At 31.9% G+C, this 16,617-nt stretch overlaps 1 protein-coding gene across 1 annotated transcript; it reads right to left on the bottom strand.

Moving 5' to 3' along the window:
* Positions 1–15,952: 15,952 nt before the first annotated feature.
* On the bottom strand, positions 15,953–16,414 carry LOC114579866. Its single transcript, XM_028695737.1, has one exon. The coding sequence runs from the start codon at positions 16,412–16,414 to the stop codon at positions 15,953–15,955; it is 462 nt and encodes a 153-aa protein (XP_028551570.1).
* Positions 16,415–16,617: the final 203 nt, after the last annotated feature.

Below are 16,617 nucleotides of genomic sequence, written 5' to 3'. Positions count from 1 at the left end.
CAAAAAAACTTATTAATCATAATTTCCATTCTATTGCAAACATTAACATGAGGGTTCAAAGTATGAAAAATAAAAATAGGAATGGAATTCAACACACTCTTAATCAAAGTTAACCTACCTCCAAAAGAAAGAAATTTAGACAACCAATGCATGAACTTCCTTTAAAAAAAAGTGAAAATATTATCAAAAAGCATAGTCTTCTTCCTACCTTTAGTAAGAGGCGTACCAAGATATTTGATAGGCAAAGAAGAGAAGCTAAAACCACATAAACGTTTAATCTTGTTAGCCCGATTAGTATTCACAGACTTAACAGTAATAAAATTACTCTTATCTCTGTTGATATAAAGGCCACTAGCATCCTGAAACACATCCAAAAAGTTAACCAAAATTTAGCATTTTTTATAGAAGCATTAGAGAAAATTATGAAATCATCAGCAAAACTAAGGTGAGAGATCGGAAAGCCTCCACCAGTAAAAAAATTAAGGTTAGGAAACCTCCTATAAAGATAATCCAAACCCCTAGACAAGTACTCCATAGCAATGATAAAAAGAGAAGGGGATAAGGGATCCCCCTGACAAAGGCCATTATTAGACTTAAAAAAACCATGGTTCCTACCATTAATGATAACAGAAAAGAAACAATTATCAATGCTATGCTTAACAAGATTAAGAAAAGCCTGATTAAAGCCAAACAAAGACAAGACTTTATAAAGAAATTCCCAATTTAAATTATCATAAGCCTTAGTAATGTCAAGTTTAAAGAGGATATTGCCACCAATACTTTTAATGTTAATATCATGAACCAGTTCTTGAGCTAATAAAATGTTATCAAAAATACTCCTCCCTTTAACAAAACCTGTTTGATTAGAGGAAATAATTCTAGGCAAAATAGTAGAGAGTCTAGAAGCAATAATTTTTTTCAAAAGTTTGTTAAAAAAAGTACACATACTAATAGGTCTAAAGTCATTCCAAAAAGTAGTGTTGTCTTTCTTGGGGATAAGAATAATATTAGTACAAGAAAAAGCTTTAGGGAAAGGCTTACCTTTGAAAAACTCATGAACAACATCCACCACATCAGATTTAATGATGTCCCATGTTTTAACAAAAAATTTTGTAGTATACCCATCCGGTCCAGCCACCGACTCTACATTCATGCCTTTAATAGTGTTCCAAATCTCGTCTTTAGTGGGTAATTGGGTAAAACTATTATCATTATCATCCAAAATATTAGGAATCACATTAGTGTTAACAATAGAAGAAACAGGCTTGGTAGCATTAAAAATATTATAGAAATAGTCCACTCCCGAGCTAACAATGGTATCAACATTATCATAAACAACACCATGTTCATCAACTAGCTTGTGAATATAGCTTTTAATTCTGTTTTTGTTAACTAAAGCATGGAAAAAGGAAGTATTCCTATCACCTTCCAACAAAATAGAGTTAGAAGCTTTCTGTTTCCTAAAGATTTCTTCCTGGTTTTGCAAATTGAAAAGAAAGAGTTTGCTGTTATCAAGATTAGATAGATTATCAGAAGAAGGATTCTCAAGGAAAAGGTTATCCGCAAGTAAAACTTTATCTTCAGCCTCCTTAATATTTTCAAAGATATTTTTAAAAACATGTTTATTCCACCATCGCAAAAATTGTTTCAATCTACTTAATTTAGCCCATAATCTAGCCATGCATTGAATATTATTGTCAGGAAAAACCAAAGCATTCCAGTTATCAGACACAGCATTAAAAAACCTAGCATGCTTAATCCACATATTTTGAAATCTAAAAGCCACAGGGCTCGTCAAATTACTATTAGAAATATAAAGAAGCAAAGGCGAGTGGTCAGAAAGAGTTCTGCTCAAATGTTGAACACTGGTCATATTAAATTTACCAATCCAATCATTGTTAAAAAGTAACCTATCAAGTCTTTGCCATAAATTATTTCTATTCCAAATAAAAGAACTGCCAGAAAAACTAATATCCGTTAAATTGCAAGAGGAAATCATCTGATTAAAATCATCCATAGCATTCATATTAGGAGGGTTACCCCCTCTTCTTTCACTTGCATTAGAAATGATATTAAAATCACCCCCAACACACCAAGGACCATCAATATTATGAGCAAAATCAGTTAAGCAATCCCAAAGAGGGACACGACCAGTTCTAATGAAGGAAGCATAAACCAAAGAAGCATAAAAGATAAAATGGTTATAGGAGATTTGCACATTAACCACTTGATGAAAATAAGAAATAACAGAAACATTAAAATGATTTTTCCACATGATCCAGATCTTATTTGAACAATTAGAAAAACTACAAGAAAAACCTAAGCTAGCAGCAGTAGACGCAAGTTTATCAGGAGAAATAAAAGGCTCAAGAAGAACTAAAAAGGAAATATTATGAACACGACATAAATTTTTAACACGATTTTTTGAATCAGAACCACCAATACCTCTAACATTCCATAAAAGGGCTTTAATCATTATAACTTTTGTTATTAGTTTGAGCCCTGGTGGAACGAGGGGTATCCGGTAATGTAACTTTGGCATTTTTCTTTTTTTTCTTTTGCGATTTAGAGAGCCATTCCTCCTCAATATTTTTACCTTTATCAGCAGAAGACTGACCTTCCCCATTCTCATTGTAATTACCCTTCTCCATCGAATTCAGCAAAATCTGTCCAGGAACATATTCCTCCTCCTCATGATCTTCAATAGGGACATTGTCATTATTCTCGGAATTAACCAAATTAAGAGGGGGAATAGAAATATTAAGCATAGAATCAACATAGATAAAAATGTTAGGAATATCACCATTATCAGAAAAAGAATTATCTTTAACAGTTAAAGTTTTGACAGGAGAAGTAGCAAGTGTTACCAAACTTTCTGAAGCTTTTAACGTTTCATTTCCAACCCTCTCAACATTGGATTGGACTTCAACATTTGTCAACATATTAGCATTTTCTGGATTATAATTAAGCGGCTCCTTATTTCCCACAAATCCAGTGGAGTTGTTGGAATTTTTCTTCAGCTCTGGATGAAGTTTGAAACACTCAAAGAAAGCATGACCGTGAGCTTTACAGTGAGTACAGAAATCAGAAATTTTTTCAAATTCAACTTCTTGTAAATACCCTAAAGCCTTATATCCAACCCAAACTTCCTTTGCATGCTTATTAGTAATATCCACTTCAACTAAAACCCTAGCCACTGAAGGTCTGGTTCTAGAAGCAGTGGCTTGGTCCGTTTGTAGGGGACGACCAAAGATAGAACCTAGAGAATGCAAAACCTTAGGATTAACAAAATGCAATCTGAGATTCAGAAAAGAAATCCATATTGGAACAATCGGTGATTCCTCAACATCAAAAAAAGGCGTCCACTTTAAAATACACATATGACAATTCAAAATAAAGTAAGATCTTCTCACAAAAACCCGACTGTAATCCAAATCATTCGAAAGTTTAATCGCAACATGCTTTGAGTCCAGTAAACCAACAGAGTAAAAACCCGAAAGCTTGAGATTACCAAAGAATGATCTAATCGCATCAAGATTTGGGCGTCTAACACCAAATTTTCCCACAAGTGTAAAATGAAAGAGCAAAGCAAGTTTAAGAACATCATCATCCGAAATTAAAATAGCAGGAAAACTGTTAAAAGTCGAAGGGGTAAGAGAAGGTAAGGTATCACCTGACGAACCACCAGCAAGAACATCTTTAAACGATCTAGATTTAGATGGAGAAACCTCCTCAGCATCTATGTTGAAAAAGCCTTTGTTGTGATCTTGATTTTTTGACGAAACATTTCCCCATGGCGTGGAGGAAGTCTCCCCCACCATACCAAAAAGGCCCAAGAAGGCCAGAGGAGTAAGAGCACCAGGTAGACCAGCTTAAAATCGCTCGAAACGAATGAAAAAACCAGGGAAAAACACGAGGAAACGAGAGGAAACCCTAGGAGCACAAGAGCGGCGCTAGGGCGAAAAAGGATGGAGTAGAGGGATTATTTGATGAAGTGTGTATATTGTGTGTGTGTGTTTGTTGAGTTGTTTTTGTTTAAGTTTTTGGGTCTTTTTAATTTGTTGTTGTTTTAGGTTTTGATTTTCATTAGAATCTCTTATTTTAAATTGATCATTCATTTTGGGAGAGCTAAGGAGAAAAATTGTCTTAAGTATTAATTCAAATAATAATTATTTTACTATCATAAAAAGTGAGAGATTGTTGCAACTCTCCTCTTTTTAAAGGTAAAAAAAGAACTCAAACTTTTTGAAGATGTCTTCACTGACTTTCAAAAGAAACTTTCAGATTGGTCTTCTCACTTTCTTTTTTTTTGTAGATAGGCTTGTATTATTTTATGCTTTTCATATTTTTATTTATGTTTTAAAACCCTCCTGATCATCATATTCCATGTCTTAATTTTTTTTAGCTTTTCTCATATCATCCAAGACGATACACATTGTCATGTACGATCTGAATAAAAATACACCTCTCTGATCACAATATATCTAACAGCTGAAATAAATCAAATATTGGTGATCGTCCCATACGATTCATACATCGTACTGGATGATCCATATGGCAGGAGTTATTGGACGATTTGAATGCAGTCGGGCCAATCCATTATGACAAATTGTCCAGGACAATCCACATGATCATCATGTATGATCCAATTAGTTAATGATCATACATGCTAACTCCTCAGGATGGCCGCTTTGTGTCTAATTGCCAGTGTGATACCTAATCATATTGTATGATATGTCCAATCTTTTTGACTGATGGTCTAGACAAATTGATTGCACCTTATCATCCATAATGATCTCATGATCGTACTGTATGATCTGATGATTTCTTTATAAACAACTTATTATCTTCATATTCCTCACACCATTCCAATCTTTATTATTCCCTTTTGAGACCATACTCTTGTAATGGTTGGTGGGAAAAGATCTAGAGTGCTTGTTGGAAGCTCTTTCAATGTTTTATTGATTTTCAATTCACTGAGGATTCTGATGAAGTGGCCTACAACTACTATAAAACTGCTAGTATCAACCCTTCCAATATATCAATCAAAATACTCTGAACTTTGAGGTATTAAACCTATTCGCTCGCACAAATCTTAAATTTATTCTTACCCTTATTTGTCCTTTTAATTATGAAATGTTATTCAAATTCTTTGCAAGCCTTCACCTTAATTCTAATTTTACTGCTCTTCAATCATATATGAATAAAAGGCATTTATAGATAACCTATTAGGATTTCCATGAATTTCTTCATTTGTCCAACACTAGAGATAAAATTTATATCTTAGCTTCTGATCCTTATTTTAATTGGACCCATACTAACAACATTCTTAGGGAATCCAACAATCACCTTCATGAATCCATAATCAGTTCCTTAATCAAAAATGCTTGAACCATCCAGGACATCCTTTACAATTCCATTATTTCTATAGCTGGGGATCAAATTTACATTACTCTTATACTTTCACTCATTATTTACTACGTCATGGCCAACCTTGATTTTAATGCAGATGATCTTTTAATTCACTACATTGACCATTTAACCTACATTTGGTATTCAAGCCACAAAAGAAAGTCCAATCTAGCTTTAAGGCATCTCATTTCCTATATCCTTGAATCAAATGTAATATTCAATTCCCTACTTCACCTAATCACCTTCTTGTGTTCTACTATAATAGCTCCTTTTACATCCTTCATAGTACTCATCATCATCCTATGAATGAAGAGCATATGGCTGAAGAGGAAGGTCCTATTCTAACACCTGCCCTTATCTTCCAGCGGTCTCAGATTGTTCAACTAGTCCAGCAGTTTGACCAGTGGGAGGCTAGATTTGAAAACTACATGGCTCAGCAGTAGCAACAACATGCAAATGATCTGGCTCATTTTGAAAGCTACGTAACACAACAACAACAGTAGTATGACCAGGATATGGCCTGGTTGGCGAGCAGTTTGCCTCTCTTTACTGATACTTTTAGCCACCCCACCACCACCTCGACCTGATCAAGGCTCTACTTTTTTTTAGTTTGCTCAGTGCTTTTATTTCTGTGTTTTTACTGATATTCCTTTATTTATTTTATTCTATTTAGTGTTTTTTTTTTCTCTCTTTTTTGTGATGTCAAAAGGGAGAGTGGTGTGTTGTTTGCTTCTTATGTTTTAGTAAAATTTATCTTGTTATATTTCTATTTTATTTTTTTCTTATATCTCATATTTCCTTAAAATAAAAAAATAATAAAATAAAAACTTTTCTTTTTCTTAAAAGTTTAAACTACAATATTTACCATCATAAAAAGAGGGGATTGTTATGAATTTCAATCCAAGTATAGTAATTTTGATAAAAACAAATATTATTATTTATTTACTACTGCTAGTATTGTGTATCTATTTTATTTTTCTTATTTACTAACATTTTAGATCCACATGTTTACATGCAATATAAATCAGTTCAAGATCACATAGATTAAGATTGAGTCTATATGTAATTTTAATTTCAATATACTTTTTATCTTTCTTAAGTTAAGTCTTATATATGGTGGACTCCAAGATAAGTAAACTTACACACACACACTCAAAGGTGTGAGTTAGTGAATTAGGAGAAAAATAAAATTTTGAACTAATCGTACAGTATGAAGTAAATCGTATTAGACAATCAGTTGTACAAAAATCCCTAATTAGGGCACCCATTGTTAAGTAAGATTGCTTAACTAATCGTACTGGACAATTCAAGATCATATATGATGATCAGTTATAAACACGAAAAGATCGTACTGGACAATTCTAATATCATCAAAGCACTTACATAATGAATGAATGACTTATATTCAAATAATTTAATATGTTCAATTTAATGGAGTATTATAAAATTTTGACTGAATTTATCAAAATATTACTCTCAAAATATTATAAATAGAGCCATATTATTCACATGAAGAGGAACTTATACTTTGAGACTAGAGAAAGCTTGGAGATTTGAAGAACTCTAGAGTTATACCTGATGTTTAATGTTGATGATCATTCTCAACCACCACCATCATCATACTTTCATCACCTGATCAATGCTATATGAACATCACTGCCCAACAATTATAATCAATTCTCCATCATCTGATCACTATTATCCAATTGTCATTGTATGATCATTATCGTTCAATTGTCATTATCTGACCATTATAATACAACCATTATTGTTCGACTATCATTTGATTGTTGTCATCATCCATATAATAAATATGTAAGACATGTCGTATTTGAGTGATCTATTTGTTGACTCACATAATAAACATGTCAAATATATTTGAATTAGGTCAACTTCAAGTCAAATCTAAATCCAATCCATCAACTCAAATTGACACCTCTATATCTATTTATAGATCTTTTTAAAAAATATTCTATATTAACATATTTTTTATTTGAAAAGTAAATAGGAGAATAAACCTTAGAATCATAAAGAAAAAAAAATGCTACATCCCAATTTGCTTAAATTTGTCAAAAATTTAAATCAAAATAAATTTAAAATTATTAATGTATTTTCAAATAAATATAATATAAAAATATATTTTATTTGTTATATTATTTTAAAATGAATCATAAATTTGTTAGGAAAAATCATTAAATGGCCCTCAGGTTCCCCAACGGCTTCCCATTCACCTTCGCTGAGTTATAGTGGGACTGAATATATAATAAATAATAAATACAAGTTGATCAAATAGCATCGATACAGATAATTAAAAAAAACACAGAAAATATGGAGCCCACCGCAGCACTATTTGACTGATTTATTTTATTTTATTATTTTTAAATTCTTTTATTCCCATCAATCATCCAACAAATATGCAGAATCATTACGGCACCATTTTGTCCTCTCTATAACGAAGTGTGGGCGGGAGAATTCCAAGCGTTTATCATAAATTCATACACGTACATCATTTACAAAAATAAAGAAAAAAAAATAAAAAATTGCACTTAATTAAAATTATATGATTAAGATATTTAACATGCAAATTTAAATATTTATGTGTGTAAAATTTTATTAACTTCTCTTAACCATTCTGAGTGAAACGCTCAAATGACTATGAGGAAGTAGGGACGATAATAACATGAAGGGCGACAATGTGGATGTGATTCGGGAAGAGATCTCATTCGAGCTGAGGAGTACTGATGAGAGTGACGACATTGGTAGTATGTTGAAGATGAGAAGTTTGGTTGCTTTTGAACGGCGACATCAGTGAGGACATGATTTGGTGATCAATAGTGAATGGAACCAGCTTTACTTTTGAGGGTGGGTAAAGCTGGTGTCTGGGTTCAAAGAAGTGTAGGTGTTGGAAGCTTTGAGGGTGGTTGTGGAGGCAAAATCCAAGCAGCAGTCTGACAAGAATGAATGAGATGGAAGAAATAGTGCACGCTAAAAATAATGAGTGGATACGTTTTCGTGAATTAGATCGGAATTGGATGCTGAAATAACTCTTTAAAATAGGGCAATATATATATATATATATATAGAAATAGTGAAAATTTAGATATTTATATATGTAATTGTATATTTTTGATTGTTATGTATTAAAAATCATCCAAGATTTTGTCAAATGAATTATAATTTATTTCTAAGAAAATAGTCTTTTTTAGAAATATTGATCATAAATAAAAAAAAATATATGATTCAAATTTATGATTATAAAATACAATTAATTAACAAAGATGATTTTCTTAATCATAGTTTCGAATGGTATATTTTATAATTTTTTGCTCGCTGTTTTCTTTATATATATATATATAATTTCTTTCATTTAATATTTTGATTTAAAAATAATAATCAAATTAATGAAATTAATTACTGTGATTCAGAATAAAATTATGACAATAAAGGAGTTATTTTTTTCGTTTTCATTTGATTATTAAAATATTATTTAAAATCTAAATATTGTCAGTAGTTAAAATTGTTTTTTAATAATTATAAAAAAAATCTATTTTGGCAATTATAATAAAAAAAATCATAATTTTGACTAAAATTCTGATTCCTTTATAAAATGGTCAATCAAAAACGCGGAGCAATTAATAAATATATGTATTAAAAACATCCAATTGCAAGATTCCGACATCACTACAGTGTGGACACGTGTCATTACCCTATTCATCTACTTTGCGGTGGCATTTAACAAATATTTATCCATCCACTGACCTACTGAGCCGTCAAATGGAAATAAACCCAAAAACGGAATATTGTTAAATAATGATGCTTCCTTCCAACTAGAAAAAGATAGAATAGCTTGCAAGTAGTCCTTACTATTCAATTGATTTATTAAAAAAAAAAATAATAATGATTATAAAATAAAATAAAATTTTAAATTAACGAAAAAATCTAACATTATTAAAAAATGTTTAAATTGATAATATTTAATAGCAACTCAATCAGCCATAATAAATTATCTTTCATGGGGATTAAACTATCAAATAAACCACCTATAGAGCATTCTGTTCCCCGCTCAAATGGATTAATTATTCTGTGTGGATGCCGAATATCGTCTGGAGACCAACCACCAGAATACGTCATGTCACCCTTTTACTACGCAATGCGACTTGGTAACACTGTCATGGCTGTACCTGATTCGCATCCAGATGTAGAGCTGCTTCTGACCTCCGCACAGAATAATTTCTCACTCAAAGATGACTTGTGTTAGATCATCCCAGCTTTTGATCTTGTGCAAGTCAAGTTGCGCATGCCAAGTGATCAGGTCACTGATTTCTACCCTAGTAGCTTTGTCCTTTATATGGACCCTTTTGTGCACCATCCTTGGTAGGCCTGAATACCTTGTCGAAGGGGAACTTTTATTATATCCAGTGAACGTACGCAGAGGAAGGTTCGATTTTAGGCAAAAAAGTGCATGTACCGAGTTTTTCACGCATGTACCGAGTTTTTTGGCGTTTTTTTTGCCTAAAACCGAACATTCCTCTGCGTATGTTCACTGGATAAAATAAAAGTTCGTCGAAGGGAGCACTGTCGTGATGCCCTAACAACCCTCTTTTTTATCTGAGTCATTAATGTTAAAAGTCTAAGCTCTCAACCAATATGTTAAGATCAACTATGTTTAAAATATATTTAAAAAATTTTAAATATAAAGGTATATAGGGGTGGGCCCACCTCCTGAACGTCAGCATGGGCTGAATTGGCAAATTTTTTTGGGGAATGACGAGAGTAGATTTTCAATAAAAAAATCTGAAGGGCGAGCTTGCGATACCTAAGGTCAAGGGGCTACGTCGCTACGATAACAAAAATGAGGTGAAGAGCTATCTTGGAAATATAATTCATATTTAATTATTTATAATTTAATAAATACCAAAAATGATAATTTATAAATAAAAAAAAGATATAAATGATACTAAAAGAAATCTTACTATGGTGCTAAAAATAATCATAACTAAACAAAAGTGTGACATTAACTAAAAAATAAAACAATAAGAAATTTGTTTAGAATATATTTTTTATGAGTTTGTCCATAGATGAGTTATCAGAATAGTACAATTAATCAAAGAATGGCGGTGTCAAAATAGGTTGACCGATTGAATTTGAGTCAGACTTGAAATTTATCCAATCCAAATCCAATCAACTAAATCCGACCCGTTTAATAAATGTGTCAAAAATACTTAGTAGAACCCTACCTGTTAGCAACCTAAACATGACTTGTTAACTCGTTTTGATATTAAGAAATTATAACTTATTAATTATAAAGTTTAAGATATTTGATAAAAAATTAAGAAGATTATACCTATGAGCAAAAAAATTAAAAGAAAAAGATATTAAAATATTATTTTTGGATCAAAAGCATGTTTGCAGTTCAACTTGAACCTGAATGGTTTAAAAATGAATAAATAAGCCCAACCCGACTGAACTTGTTTATTAAATGGATTAACCCAAACATTAATTTTACAGGTCGAGCTATTTATTGACACACCTATTGAAGAGTAACAAAGTTGGGATAAAAGTTATGGTATAGTTTTTGGAACTTTTAATTTAAAATTAATATTGAATGATGCATTCTTATAAGAAATGAGAAAGATTTTTATTTTAAATTTATTTTTTCTTACACATACTATGAGTTTATGTTATGATTTATATTATATTTTTTATTTTATTTTTTCTCTCATATCATAAAAATAAATCTTTTTTATTTATAAGGCCAAAATACATGTAAATTGTCATAAGTTTAGAATATTAGATTTGTGGAGCCAAATTTTATGTAACAAATTTTTATAAGATTTAGTTGAGTACCCTCTAAAATGTAAATCATTAAGTAGTAATTATTTAGGTTACAAGAAAACTTTAAAGATCTTTTACTAATATTAAATTTTTGAAAAAGATCATTTATTGACTTGAGAGATCCTATAATATCTTGTGAAACTTTATGGTAAATCCTGTCTCCAAACACATTCTCTATTACCATTATAAAAAGGCCATAAAAGAAAGGATTTAATATCTCACAAGCACAAACAATTAGAGAAAAGAAGAGAAAGAGTAAATAAGATGCTAATTGAGAAAAAAAGTAGTTTCTCTAGTGCTTGCAAGGGCAAGATTCTTTGATTCTTCAAGAAGAGTGATGCACTACTAGTTTTGGTTCCATTTAGAGGAGAAAGTTTCAATTATAGTAGGAAGAAGCTCTTATAGTTGAGTAGGAGTAGTGTTAATAAATGACCCGTCTTGTCAATCTGATCCAAAAAAATCCATATTCGAATTTACTCTCCATTTTTTTTTTTTTGGGAACGGGGCTATTGGCCCGCTGCCATGTCAGCTTGTGACGTGCATGGCGATGCCCACTAATCCCTCGGCGAGTCTACCAGCAACCAACCCCACAGGTGCAGGACCCACAATTCATTTCTCTCCACTTAAGGAGTCGTGCTGTATGAGAGGAGATTTGAACTTGGGATGGGGGGTTCCCAACCAAGCACGCCCACCAACCCACTTAAACCCGGTGGTACTCTCCAAATTGATTTTGACACGAAAATAGCCCATTTAATATTTTTTATTTGTTGGTATACTTTTTTCAACATTACATAAATAAAAATGATATCTTTACAAGTTTTTTCAACATTCCCTGAATAATAATCCTTGATGTATACCTTTTTATTGGAAAGTTAAATATTTTACCTCTATATGACTATAGATGTAATGAATCTTACTAAATCACATAAACTTATGTTTTATATTTATGATATATAATATATTTGTTCTCTCATTGTCATTTTATATTTGCTTAAACTTTTATTATTATCTAAATATAAGATTGTTAAGTGTTAAATTGTTATATATATATAGAAAACAGTCAAAAATGAATTTACAATTAAATCCCCATTTTAATGAAAAGTATAATATCTATAATGGATAAAAAACAATGCATGATGGGATAAATTCATACATTATTTTATGTGTAATGTTCATTGCTTTTTCATATATAATGATTTATTCTAAAAAAGGGCATATCACACTGTCCTGAATGAAGTTATTTTTATTTTTTATTTTTTTTTGCTCTTAGAATCCGAATTCAAAAGAAGCTAAAGAGTAAATCAATTCATATTCTACTTTTGTGCCCTAAATATATAAATTGCAGGAATCTCCCCTTCTAGGAGCCTCTCGCACGTTGCCTTTTATCCTGGCCTCATCCTCTCCTATAACCCATCAGCCACTGCACCTTGTCTCCCTTAGATAATGCAGAAACTTTCTCTTATAAAATGTTATCTTTGGAAATTTTTTGTAAGAGAGAGTTGGAAATTTTTTGTAAGCGAGAGAGAGAGAGAGAGGATTCATTGAGGGAAGGTGCTAGGGGGGTGAATGCTGAACTGCGCAAAAAATGAAAAAAAATGATGTCAGATTTATTTTTTTCTCTGATAATCTGAAAAAAATAAACATATATAAATTTCTCAAGATCTTCACTTTTACTGTAGATATATATATTACTCTTTGTTAAAAAATTTATAAAAAAAGATCATTTATTGACTTGAGAGATCCTATAATATCTTGTGAAACTTTATGGTAAATCCTGTCTCCAAACACATTCTCTATTACCATTATAAAAAGGCCATAAAAGAAAGGATTTAATATCTCACAAGCACAAACAATTAGAGAAAAGAAGAGAAAGAGTAAATAAGATGCTAATTGAGAAAAAAAGTAGTTTCTCTAGTGCTTGCAAGGGCAAGATTCTTTGATTCTTCAAGAAGAGTGATGCACTACTAGTTTTGGTTCCATTTAGAGGAGAAAGTTTCAATTATAGTAGGAAGAAGCTCTGATAGTTGAGTAGGAGTGTTAATAAATGACCCGTCTTGTCAATCTGACCCAAAAAAATTCAGGTTCAAATTGACTCATTTATTATATGAGTCTAGTTCGAATTGACTCTCCAATTTTTTTTGGAACGGGGGTATCGGTCCGCTGCCATGTCAGCTTGTGACGCGCTTGACGATGTCCACTAATCCCTCGGCGAGTCTACCAGCAAACAACCCCACAGGTGCAGGACTCACAGTTCTTTTCTCCCCACTTAAGGAGTCGTGCCGTATGAGAGGGGATTCGAACTTGGGATGGGGGTTCCCAACCAAGCACGCCCAACCATTTCATATTTTTTATTTGTTGGTATATTTTTTTCAACATTACATAAATAAAAATGATATCTTTACAAGTTTTTCAACATTCCCTGAATAATAATCCATGATGTATACTTTTTTATTGGAAAGTTAAATATTTTACCTCTATATGACTATAGATGTAATGAATCTTACTAAATCACATAAACTTATGTTTTATATTCATGATATATAATATATTTGTTCTCTCATTGTCATTTTATATTTGCTTAAACTTTTATTATTATCAAAATATAAGATTGCTAATGAATTTAAAGTATAATATCTATAATGGATAAAAAACAATGCATGATAGGATAAATTCATACATTATTTTATGTGTAATGTTCATTGCTTTTTCATATATTATGATTTGTTCTAAAAAAAGGGCATATCATATTGTCCTGAATGAAGTTATTTTTTTTTTTTCTCTTAGAATCTGAATTCAAAAGGAGCTAAAGAGTAAATCAATTCTTATTCTACTTTTGTGCCCTAAATATAAAAATTGCAAGAATCTCCCCTTCTAGGAGCCTCTCGCACGTTGCCTTTTATCCTGGCCCCATCCTCTCCTATAACCCATCAGCAACTTTCTCTTATAAAATGTTATCTTTGGAAATTTTTTGTAAGAGAGAGTTGGAAATTTTTTGTAAGCGAGAGAGAGAGAGAGAGGATTCATTGAGGGAAGGTGCTAGGGGGGTGAATGCTGAACTGCGCAGAAAAGGAAAAAAAATGATGTCAGATTTATTTTTTTCTCTGATAATCTGAAAAAATAAACATATATAAATTTCTCAAGATCTTCACTTTTACTGTAGATATATATTACTCTTTGTTAAAAAATTTATAAAATGCAATCATTTTTTTAATTTATTTACAAATTAAGAACTTATAATTTTATGTTATTTAATATAGTAAGAATATAAGATGTTAACCTAAATTTTTTCTGGGAAATTAAGCTGAAGAATTAATACAGTTTTTTAAATCTTCTATAAGCAAGCAGTTATAATTTTTATTGTTAAATAGAATTTAAAAAAAAAATTGAGCTGATTGCAGTCAAAAATTTTTTTTTTTTAATTAAGGGATTACAAGGTCATTAAAAGGAACATCCAGCTCGCTAATGCTCAGAAGAGCTACAAGAGAAAACAAAATAAAACCTGAGAGCCGATGGTTCCTTCTACTAAGATGTACAAAAAGAACCTAAGAACACTCTAGAAGTTGCAAGAAAATAGCACCCAAAAAAGGAAGAAAAGGATAATAGCAATCAGCACGATCTTCCTGCAAAAATTATAATCTACCTTCCAATAACTCAAAAAAGTGGAGCTCGTAATCCCCCTGCAATAATTGTAACACCAAGTATCTAAGCGCCAGATCCGCACAAAGAAGAGTCTCAAGCACAAAAGGGTCATATGGCAAGTGAAAAGGGATAAGAGTAAATAAATGCATATGACATATAAGATAAAAGAAATAGAGTTACAGATCCTTCCCTAAAAGCAAAAATAGTATCTTCAGTGCGTCTGAGGAAGGAGCCACAGAGCAGTAAAGTCAGCCAAAACAGAGTGTTCCCTAGAACAAAAACAATCCGAAACGGTGTAAGGGCGGCGAACTTAACACAAACAGGGCAAACAAAATTGTACGTCATGTTTGAGATCAGGAGTAACAGCCAGAGAAGTAGGGAAAGGAGAAAGCCAAACCAAACCGCAAGCACAACTAATCAAAGTATGATTATACAGGAAGTCATAAAAATGAATGCAGGAAACTCATAGTCCCCTTATCCTTGCACAGCCAACCAAAAACGAGCTCACTAATACATCTCCACACACCACACAGGTTATCCAGAACTATAGGGCTAACAAAAACAATAAGAAATCTGCCAACAGCTAGAAAAACCAGCCAAATAACAGCTCTACAACAACACCAAAGTAACCTTAGATTTCTCCAGTACCAATAACCAACAGCCAACCGAATACATAACACCAACAAGTCAACCAATTTACTGGAAAGGTAAAACATAAAACTCTTAAAATTAACACCACTGATATTAACAAACAAACTAGTGATCAAATGCAAGCCAAAAAAGAGACCCTGATAGAGATTAGAGGTGCACCCCATATCTAGCAAAGTGCAGTAAACCAAGTAGAAATCCAAAAAAAACTTGAGATAATCCTTAGAAATTATATTAAGATGGTCCAGATAGAAAACAATGATGTTGAAAACATAAATAAACCCATAGTTATGCCAGAAGAAACCAACCAGCACCTGATAGACCAACGAACAGCACCCACAGGACCCAACCCAAGCAAAGCACAAAAGAAGCACCATCAAACAACAATTAAAAATGGTAGAAAAAAAACAACCAAACACTAATGTAACCGAATATAAGGGAGGCCCATACGGTCTAATCTAGCAAGCCCTTTAGCCTCTTTAGGAATATTATGCTTATCATACTCCACAAAATTGTCTAAATTGCAATCCCATTTAGCAAGAAAATCGGCAACCGCATTCCCTTCTCTTAAAATATGCAAAATTTTAAAAGATATGAGAGAAAGGCAATGTTTTATATCTCTGAGCCTATAAAATTTAACTAGATTGGCAGACGATTGACCATTGATATAATGGATAATGAGCATAACATCCACTTCAACCCATAAATTAGTAATCCCAAGAGAGTTGCAAAGATGAATACCAAACAAAAGGCTTTCCAGCTCAGCCTGAATCACAGTAGTAGCATTAGAAGGACCTACAAAGACTTTAATGACAACACCCTTGTAATCCCTAATAGTGCCACCACAACCAGCTTTAGTAGTATTTTTAGCACCATCCATATTGAGTTTGAAACACCCCAACAAAGGTTTAGTCCAGTAAATAACCCTATTGTTAAAACTAACCATAGGAGAAATAAAATTCAAACCAAACTCCTCATAAAGATGATGATAACCTTTGAAAGAATCAATCTTTAAAAGCTTCACAACATAGAGCTGAAAAATTTTGTACTTAATTTTGGAGATAATAGTGCCAGCATCCATTT

This window comes from Dendrobium catenatum, unplaced genomic scaffold (assembly GCF_001605985.2).
Source record: "Dendrobium catenatum unplaced genomic scaffold, ASM160598v2 fragScaff_scaffold_670, whole genome shotgun sequence".
In the NCBI taxonomy this organism is placed as follows: Eukaryota; Viridiplantae; Streptophyta; class Magnoliopsida; order Asparagales; family Orchidaceae; genus Dendrobium; species Dendrobium catenatum.
This window is presented reverse-complemented; position numbering and strand designations above follow the sequence as displayed.

What these genes read in the sequence shown, in the direction of transcription:
- LOC114579866 (XM_028695737.1), bottom strand. Translation starts at nt 16,414, where the DNA reads ATGGATGGTGCTAAAAATACTACTAAAGCTGGTTGTGGTGGCACTATT.